Below are 11,005 nucleotides of genomic sequence, written 5' to 3' on the forward strand. Positions count from 1 at the left end.
ATACCATTTCTCCAATTTTTCCTCTTATTTCTTTCTTCAGTTCACCTTTAAGTATTGGTGGACCTTAAAAAAGGTTAATGTAAAAAACTAGAGTAAATATAAAGCTGCGTTAAACCATTGAGAAAAACTAAATCTTGATCAGAAATTCTAAGAAGTTGAATAAATGTTATTTCAATGATCAGATCAGTTTGCACTTTTTAGTGATTATAGTTTATTTGTAGGTTGGAGACACGAATTATTCATATCATTATTAGCTGTACATGTATATACTGACTTAATATAAACTTACATCTGATATTTAAAGGTAAAGATTTAGTATTTGACAGACTAATACCATTATTAGCCGTACATGATTTAATTATAGTATACCCGAATAAATATATACTAAAATCTATTATTTAATGGTAATGATTTAATAGTTGACTAACCAATGCCATTATTAGCTGAACATGTAAAGATTATAGTATACCCGAATAAATATATACTAAAATCTATTATTTAATGGTAATGATTTAATAGTTGACTAACCAATGCCATTATTAGCTGAACATGTATAGATTATAGTATACTGACTAAATATTACTTACATCTAATATTTAATGGTAAAGCTTTAGTAGTTGACTGACCAATACCATTATTAGCTGTACATGTATAGATTCCTGTATCCTGACATTTAGCTTGTGTTAATGTCCACTGTTGACCAGTGTTAGTATCAGTACTAGTAGAAGATGATCAGGTTATAGTAGATACTGGTTTACTATTAACATTACAGTTAAATATAACATCAGAACCTTCATCAGTTTCGTTATCTACAGCATCAGATGTTATACTGGTTATATATGGTGGATCTAAAACAGAAGTAAAGCAATTAATGCCCTTTAGCACAATCATAATTTTATATGCACACACAGCGAACAATGTTGTCTTCGCATTTTCGTTGGTCTGTTTATAATGATGCTCATTTTACAGGCTTCAAATTTAGGCCGTGCCAAGGATGATGCCTATAGATTTTTATAATGGTTGGACAAATCAACTGTTAGCATAAGATTTTTCGAGGATTTTTCAGTGAATGAAAAGTGTGATTGTCCAAAAGTACTTACAAACATCACAAGCTTAGCAATACTATTTGAAAAATATCTATTAAGACTTTTGCATTTATTTAAACGTAGCTTTTCGGACGAGTACAATAACCCCGTTACTTATCATCAGAAAATGCCCAATTTCGTTTATTTCATTTCAGAGGTGGGTAATATATTGAATTAGATACTTACAATGTACATTAACTTGTATAGATTTAGATCTTGTTTTAGGGATGGTATTTTTAATATTGGTAGCTTCACATCTATAGTTTCCTTCCTGATTTCTTTTATTTGAGTCAATACAAGATCTTTAGTTGGTGATGAAACTGGCCCAGTCCAGTTATAATTACATTTATAACAATCAGTTAAACATGTTATAGTTTGATCTCCACCTTCTATTATATTGATACTTGTTACATCTGGTGAGAAAGTAAGTTCATCAGGACCATCTGAAATAATACTATCATTTAAACATGTTATAGTTTGATCTCTACCTTCTATTATATTGATACTTGTTACATCTGGTGAGAAAGTAAGTTCATCTGGAATAATAACAATCAGTTAAACATGTTATAGTATTATATACTTACAATAAATCTGAGCATTAATTTGTTTTGTAAGTTGTTTATTTAATACAGTATGTCTAACTGTACAGGTATTAGAACCAGTTTGATCTCTAGTACTAAGTGATAAAGGGTTATTTAGAATTGTTGTTAAAACCATCTTTAGACCAGGTGATGTTACAATCTGGTTTACAATCAGCTAAACAGTTGACACTCTGACGCTTTCCTTCTATAACATCTATATTATCACTATTAGGATTATATCTTATATTCTCTGGACCATCTGTAAAATTATATAAGTATGTTGAATTGACACAAATACTTCGACATAATCCGACATTTGGTTTGTTTACATTTGATAAAAAATGTATCTAAATCTGGGGGTAGTATCTTAGATTTTTAAATGTAAAGACGTTATTATTTGTACGGTTATTTAAGATGTAATTTCTTATGGCTAGTTACTTATTAGTAATGCCTAATTCAATTTTTGAATACTTATCATTTGGAGGCTAAACTGAATATTTATTTAAAAACAATGAACATTATTTTGTGCGCCCAAATCTAAATGAGAAGTATTAAACTGTCACAAGTACAGTGAAATCAATCTTTGTTGTACGAATTCAACATTAATTTGTCTATTTAAGAAATGTTTTGAAATAAATTGCCATGAAAATAAACTTACAATAAACTGATACATTAGTTGATCCTTGTCCACCAGAATTACCTCTACAAGACCATGTTGTATCATCTTGTATATTTATATTACTTATATTGAGATATAGTGTTTTGTTATTATTGATACATTCACATTTATATCTATTATCTATTGGTGTAGTACTCTGACAAACTCCAGAGAATATACTACATAAAACAATATTGTTTCTCCGGAAATCTACAAGACTAGGGGAATCTGTAACAGTACATTGTAATGTATAATTTTCACCTAACTCTGCATAACTTTCAGGAACTCCTCTTATAGTATATTGACCTGTAAAGAATATGGTAATTAAAGAACTTGTAGCTATTTTCAATGCATAGTAATACGAAATAATTAATTCGTTTGAACGAAATAATATCATTCTTTTATTTTAAACGAATTACTTTTTTCGTTTAAACGAAATGCATGATATTATTTCGTTAAAAGGAAATATCATTCCATCAGTTAATTCTGAATTCAACTATTTTACATAAAACTGCCAATCTAAGTTTTAAGATATAAAATAATAAAAGCCAGCTGACATCGCATTGCTGTTAGTAGAAACTTGATATTTTGTTGAATATTTTAGTTTGAACCGATCATTCTTCCTCTCGATATAAAATCCCTATTAGTTTATTTTGGGACATAAAATCTACAATAGGAAAAAAGAAGGCAACTATCTATCAAATGATTTTATCCATGTTACATATAAAGGGTATATGGTCTAAATATTTTGAAGGTAAAACTAGAAGTCAAATATCTAAATAAAGAAATGTCAAAGTTGACAGTGCGATTCGATATATCATATGATATTATTAAATGCGTTAAGCGTAAGTTGAATATAACTATTATTTCATTTTCTACACGAAGACTTGTCTTATAGCTGTATATCATGATAAATTAATACAATATAAATACATCACTTACCTGTAATTAGTACTGATAAATATACTATAACTATTAATATACTTTTATACTCCATGTTATTGAATAATATTCAACAAGACGATCTTCTCTTGTCATACATGTGGCCTACTAGTGTATAGTTTTTTTTTATTGTAAGGCTGTAATTTACTGCCCCTTTTAAACATGAAAACACCTATACATACTATTATATGATTGTATAATATGATCTAAATACATGCTTCTATATTGTAGCAATGTCTAGAAGGTATCACGTCAGAGAGGGTCTTGAGAAACACTGGGATTTCGGTTACAATTTTTTTTACCGTAATCACGTCAGAGAGGGTTCTCGTGAGAAACACCGGAATCTCGGTTACAAACCTTTTGGACACCTTTTACCCCAATAAATTACTACCTCCTGTTATCCCCACCAAAGTATAACTTAAGAGCTTAATAAAAGACTACCAGAGTGCAGTTGGTAATTCATGGCAAATACCAAAATCCTTAAAATGTTAGGCAAATCTGACAAAAGGTTTGGTTATCAGTAGAATAGTTCCGTTAAAAACTGACTCATGGGTCTTTCGTGTACTTCTCTGGTGCCCCTGAGGTGCTTGTAACCCATGTTACATCAAAGCTTGAACAACACAAAAAAACCGAGAATATCACCGTCCGCTGCCACCAACAGAATCCATCATTAACAACTACATGGTAATATTTCCTTCTTTAGAAGGCTCAAAAGGTGCGTTTAACCTGTACTCAGTAAAACCCATCACAGTAGTGTTGCACTATGGAATTTGTTGTGCCATCACCTTTCGCAATTGTTCTGTTTCAATGTGAATTCAAAGTGAATTCTGACTTCACTAGAAACTGTCTCATATTCGTTTATAACAAATAATAAATAAAGTTGTCTCCCATTATAAAGAAACTATTGAATGTTGTCTAATCTTTATTATCATGTAGATAATTTTGAATCTTTAACAAGCAGTCCACTATTAGTATTGAATATTACTAGTACTGTATCAGATATTACAGTCTGTTATATATAATGTGTTGGTATTGGATATTACTAGTACTGTATCAGATATTACAGTCTGTTAATCGTTATATTTAATGTGTATGTATTTAATTTTGTTATATGTTAATTAGGTCACGTGACAGAGCTCTTCAAAGTTAAAAATCGCGATTTTCCAATGGCTGTAAAACCGGAAGTTAACAATGCACAACAAAAGTGAAGGTATTATCGGATATATCACGTAAGGGGTAACAACTTTTGTTCAGGTCAAAAGGTCAACAAATGTCAAATAAAAGTAATATGAGCCTTTGAAGTTTCGAAAATTGCTGTTGTCGGACGTCTGAAAAACCGGAAGTATATATCGGACATCAAAGATCAAAGTAAGAATGGTCATCCTTAGTCAATGACCTTTGACCATGCAAAGGTCAAGGTCATTCATGCTAAAGATCATAAATGAAAATTTATAAAATTGTTAAACCTATTCCCTTTTTTAAAGTAAAGAGTGCAAACAACTGTAATCTTATCACAAAATGTCCTAAGCAGTGATCTATTTTCATGCATTCTAGGGTGACAATTGAAAACTATGAGAGTTATAACAATTGGCAAATATTTCAGGTAAAGGTAAATGCACACCGGATGTGCCACGCCCACTTCAAAAATTTTAATTTGTCTGTGATGATGTGTACATTGTTAAATAATGTTCAAAATTTCAAGTCTTTACAATCATTAGATCATGAGATATTCGTAGTTAAACTTTTTTTTAGGGCAACGGTGACTGTCGGTAAATTATAGACACCGTGATTTTACGCACAGTTACTATAGAAGTCAGTACAAAATTTTCGATTTTTAAAACGCGCAATTTTGATCAAAATATCAAGTGTGATATATCACCAAAAAGGAGATTTTATGCACTCAAAGAATATATAAGAATTTTTGTCGTATGTTAATTAGGTCACGTGACAGAGCTCTTCAAAGTTAAAAATCGTGATTTTCCAATGGCTGTAGAACCAGAAGTTAACGATGCACAACAAAAGTGAGGATATCAACGGATATATCTCGTAAGGGGCAACAACTTTTGTTCAGGTCACAAGGTCACCAAAGGTCAAAGTCACTATATATGAGCCTTAATATTTTTGACAATTACTGAAAACATAAAACCGGAAATAAAAAAAATACGAATCCAAAATTCAAAAATCGGCTTCCTAAGTTTTCTTAGCAATCGATTGCAGTTTCTTTAGACACCAAAATCACACAAATCAGATTTACCCCTGAAGCTTAATATCGATTTTTACAAAAATTGGTCACATCAAGATGGCGTCTAACACGTTTCTTCCGGTTCAAATTTTTTCATTCCAAAATTGTTATAGGGACAATTTTAACTAATTTCAAAAAGAATTTTTCAAATACCTACAAAATTCCGGAAGTTGAAATTTCAAGTTTAGAGGCGAATGTTGTCAAAACCGGAAGTGATATCGAAATTTTGAAAATAAATTTGTCAGGAATCAAAATGCTTATCTACTATTAAATTTTTAGACCGATTGAAATAAAATTGTAGAAGTTGAAAAAAACGCTAAAATTAAAACAAAAAAAGTCAGCGACAAAAGTCAAAATCTGAAATTTTATAAAGTGCTATCTTTTAGTCATTGGTTTAAAGTAATGAACAAAACAAAAGTTACGGTCAAAATAGATGCAGAATTAGAGCAGTAATTCGAAATACGTAATGAATGGTTAACGTCATACGTCATTTCCGGTTGGAAGAAAATGCGTCATTTTACATTTAAACAGTAGCGATACGCAAAGTATAAGAAATAATAGTGTCAGACAATGTGTAATTTTGGCTGGGGAGCGTGACCAGAAGTAGACAAAAAAAAAAAAAACTAGAACTGTTCTAATAACAGTACTGATGCAGGGCGGGTTACGACATTCAGGTACATACGAAGATGGTCTATTGCAATTACTTTATGTAAATACCTTTCTGCATCTCTAAATGCAAATATCCAAAAGTGCCTGGAGTTTAAAGTATATTTACTAGGAATAAAAGAATTTTTGTCAATTAATAAAGAATAAGTTTGATGAAATCCGGATAATAAATAAGAAAGTCGGTAATGCGCATGCGCACAAGAAAAATTAAAAATTTCCATCAAACTTAGAATTGGATTATTCACATACATACCAAGTTTTATGAAAATCGGAAAAGATATAAGAAGGTTGGCAATGCGCATGAGCACTACTCAAATTCGATAATTCCATTAAATTTAGAATTTGATTATACACATACATACCAAGTTTGATGAAAATCGAATAATAAATAAGAAATTTGGCAATGCGCATGCGCACTTCACAAATTCGATAATTCCATCAAATTTAGAATTTGTTTATACACATACATACCAAGTTTGGTGAAAATCGGATAAGAAATAAGAAAGTTGGTAATGTGCATGCGCACTACTCAAATTCGATAATTCCATCAAATTTAGAATTTGATTATACACATACATACCAAGTTTGATGAAAATCAGATAGTAAATAAGAAAGTTGGCAATGCGCATGCGCACTTCGCAAATTCGATAATTCCATTAAATTTAGAATTTGATTATACACATACATACCAAGTTTGATGAAAATCGAATAGTAAATAAGAAAGTTGGCAATGCGCATGCGCATTTCGCAAATTCGATAATTCCATTAAATTTAGAATTTGATTATACACATACATACCAAGTTTGGTGAAATTTGGATAAAAAATAAGAAAGTTGGGAAATTAAGTGGGGGTATGCCTTTAATGTGCTTCCGTAAGCTTAACTTACAGTATAACACGGTTCAATCCATCCTAGAACCTATTTATATACCTTGACTGGACACAAAACATTTTAAAGAAATATAAAAGGGAGGGTGTCTTTAAAATTACTTAAACTTTGATTTATATTGGGGTTGACAGCCAGGTTAATCTAATTAGCCGATTTATCTAATAATAGTCCCATGTTAAGTGAATGGGTTTTCGAATTTGCATGTAAGGCATGCATGTTATATATACCTGGAAAGCTCAAGATCTCAGCATTTTGAATCCGACAGAATTATTTCTCTACCTCTAATAGGGCACATGTTAGGACACTTTAAAGATGCAGACTCAACTTTCAGTGACACCCATAAAACCGAAACTACGTGTCGGACATAAGAAAACATTAACATCATGTAAAAGTTGAAGTCAATAGTAATTATCAATGTAAATATCAACGTCATCCGAGGCCAAGTTCCTTTGGTAAAAGCGTTCAAAGTTTGAAGAAAATTGCAACATTTCCTTTAATGTGACTTTGACACGATCAAATGCCATATAAATTGAATCCATTTATAAAGTGCATTAATAATCTGAAAGTAGTATGTCGCTAAATCAATTAGGGTTTGAGATACAGCACTGCAAAAATGCCAAATTGACCATATTTAAACCCCTATAAAATCAGAATTTGTTGTTTGACCCCAAAGGTCAAAAGGTCATTAGAAGGTCAAGGACAGCCTTTATCACCATGGTCAATATAAAGGTCATCAAAGATCAAGGTCATGAGTTATAAGCCTTCAAACTTTGGAAAAAAACATCAGGTTGTACAAAAAAGGCAAAACCGAAAATCAAAATTATGCTTCCTAAGAATTGTAGATAGACATTAAACGTATCGTATGACACAAAAATTACGCAACTCAGATGAAAAATGGCCTCTGAATAGCAATTTCTGCAAAATGAGGCAAACCAAAATGGCGGCCTAAATGTTACTTCCGGTGCGAATTTTTTTAATTTAATAAGTTTGTATTAAGGCTGGTAATATAATGCATATGTTATTTTTGAGATAACTCAATTTCACCGGAAGTGATACCACCGGAAGTACTAACATCGAAACCGGAAGTGATAAAACATTTTTGAATATGTGCTTTTATTCCACTATGCTGTCAGTCTACACCATGTAAGTTTCAAGTCAATCCGCCAAATAATAACCGAAATAGTATTTTTCGATTAATTTCGGCAAAAAAAAAATTAGAACGAATTTTCGAAAATCGAAAATTTTCAACTGCTATCATATGTCCATTGTTACAAGAATTACGATGAAGAAAACCCCATCAAAATCGGTTGATAAACACGCCCTCTAGAGTCCATTTTCCATTTGTTGCCAACGTTGCTAACGTTGCTCAGAAAGTTTTCGTTTTAGATTTAAGCTGGGATTAGCCACGAGTTACGAAACGCCACGAAGTCCGTTTTCCCGTACCTGTTGCTGTTTCCGAGAAAACCGGCCTGCGCTGGACGAAAAAAAAAAAAAAAAAAAAATCAATACGAAAACAAACGAACGCCCTGCAACTAGAACTGTTCTAATAACAGTACTGATGCAGGGCGGGTTAAGACATTCAGGTACATACGAAGATGGTCTATTGCAATTACTTTATGTAAATACCTTTCTGCATCTCTAAATGCAAATATCCAAAAGTGCCTGGAGTTTAAAGTATATTAACTAGGAATAAAAGAATATATGTCAATTAATAAAGACTAAGTTTGATGAAATCCGGATAAGAAATAAGAAAGTTGGTAATGTGCATGCGCTCAACAAAAATTCAATATTTCCATCAAATTTAGAATTGAATTAAACACATACATATTAAGTTTGGTGAAATTCGGATAAAAAATAAGAAAGTCGGTAATGCGCATGCGCACAACAAAAATTTAATATTTCCATCAAATTTAGAATTGAATTATTCACATACATTCCAAGTTTTATGAAAATCGGAAAAGAAATAAGCAGGTTGGCAATGCGCATGCGCACTACTCAAATTCGATAATTCCATTAAATTTAGAATTTGATTATACACATACATACCAAGTTTGATGAAAATCGGATAATAAATAAGAAAATTGGCAATGCGCATGCGCACTTTGCAAATTCGATAATTCCATCAAATTTATAGTTTGTTTATACACATACATACCAAGTTTGGTGAAAATCGGATATGAAATAAGAAAGTTGGCAATGCGCATGCGCACTACTCAAATTCGATAATTCCATCAAATTTAGAATTTGATTATACACATACATACCAAGTTTGATGAAAATCGGATAGTAAATAAGAAAGTTGGCAATGCACATGCGCACTACGCAAATTCGATAATTCCATCAAATTTAGAATTTGATTATACACATACATACCAAGTTTGATGAAAATCGGATAGTAAATAAGAAAGTTGGCAATGCGCACTACGCAAATTCGATAATTCCATCAAATTTAGAATTTAATTATACACATACATACCAAGTTTGATGAAAATCGGATAGTAAATAAGAAAGTTGGTAAATTAAGTGGAGGTATACCTTCAATAATGCTGCCGTGAGCTTAAACTACAATATGACACGATTCAATCCACCCGAGAGCTTAATTTTATACCATAACTGGACAAAGATCATTTTTAAGAAATATAAAAGAGAGGGTGTCTTTAAAACAACTTAAAATTTGATTTCTGTTGGGGTTGACAGCAAGGTTAATCTAATTAGCCGATTTATCTAATAAAAAACCCCATGTTAAGTGAATGGAGTTTTGAATTTGCATGTAAGGCATGCATGTTATATATCTATGGAAAGCTGAGAATCTTTACATTACAAAATCGAAAGAATTATTGCCATATCTCTATTAGGGACCGAGATATAGCACTTTAAAGGCTCAAAATGGTCCATATTTAGACCCCTATAAAATGGGAATGAGTTTTCTGACCCCAAAGGTCAAAAGGTCATCAGATAGACAAGGTCACACATTATCATCACAGTTAATATGAAGGTCATCAAAGGTCAAGGTCACGAGATATACGCCTTCAAACTTTGAAAAAAAAACATCCGTTCGTATTAAAAAGGTAAAACCGAAAATCAAAATTTTGCTTCCCACGAATTGTAGACAAACATATTTAGTATCGTTTGACACAAAAATTACACAAATTGGATAAAAAATGGCTTCTGAATAGGAATTTTCGCAAAATGAGGCAAACCAAAATGGCGACCTAATTATTACTTCCGGTAAGTATTTTTTTAGTTTAATATCATCCATATGTTACTTTGGGCATAACTTAATTCCACTGAAAGTGACGTCACCGGAAGTACTAACTTCGAAACCGGAAGTGATGCAAAAATTTTGAATGCGTTTTTTTATTCCACCATGCTGGCTGTCTACACTGTATAAGTTTCAAATCTGTCCGACAAATAGCAACCGAAATAGCATATTTCGATTAATTTCGACAAAAAAAAGTATCGAACTAATTTGCGAAAATCAATTTTTTTCAATTGCCATCATGTGTCCATTGTTATAAGAAGTAGAATAAAGGAAACCCGAGCAAAATCGGTCGATAATTACGCCCACTAGAGCCAACTTTCTGTTTGTTGCTAACGTCGCTTCATGTTGCTCAGAAAATTTTCGTTTTACATTCAGTACGCAGTTAGCCACGAGTTAGAAAGTGTGGCGAAATCCGTTTTTCCATACCTGTTGCTGTTTCCGAGAACTGAGCTCCCGGAGTGAAGAAAAAAAAAAAAAAATAGCCAGAACGAAAACAAAGCAGGGCGTTCGAAGAACGCCCTGCAAAAAAATAGTCATTTGCAAAACAATGCAGTTGATTTCTGAACAGATGTTACAGTAAGAACATATACATAAAAAATAACAGAGAGAAAATGTGTTTGATTTTCTGATATTGGATATTACTAGTACTGTATCAGATATTACAGTCCGTTACATATGTCTT

At 31.8% G+C, this 11,005-nt stretch overlaps 1 protein-coding gene across 1 annotated transcript; it reads right to left on the minus strand.

Moving 5' to 3' along the window:
• Positions 1-732: 732 nt before the first annotated feature.
• LOTGIDRAFT_174991 (hypothetical protein) lies at positions 733-3,321 on the minus strand (the record flags this gene model as incomplete). The annotated part of the gene is made up of 5 exons (XM_009055085.1): positions 733-876; positions 1,272-1,621; positions 1,800-1,925; positions 2,325-2,630; positions 3,267-3,321. The coding sequence occupies 5 exons, from the start codon at positions 3,319-3,321 to the stop codon at positions 733-735; spliced, it is 981 nt and encodes a 326-aa protein (XP_009053333.1).
• Positions 3,322-11,005: the final 7,684 nt, after the last annotated feature.

The sequence above is a fragment of the Lottia gigantea genome (assembly GCF_000327385.1).
Source record: "Lottia gigantea unplaced genomic scaffold LOTGIsca_231, whole genome shotgun sequence".
Lineage (NCBI taxonomy): Eukaryota > Metazoa > Mollusca > Gastropoda > Lottiidae > Lottia > Lottia gigantea.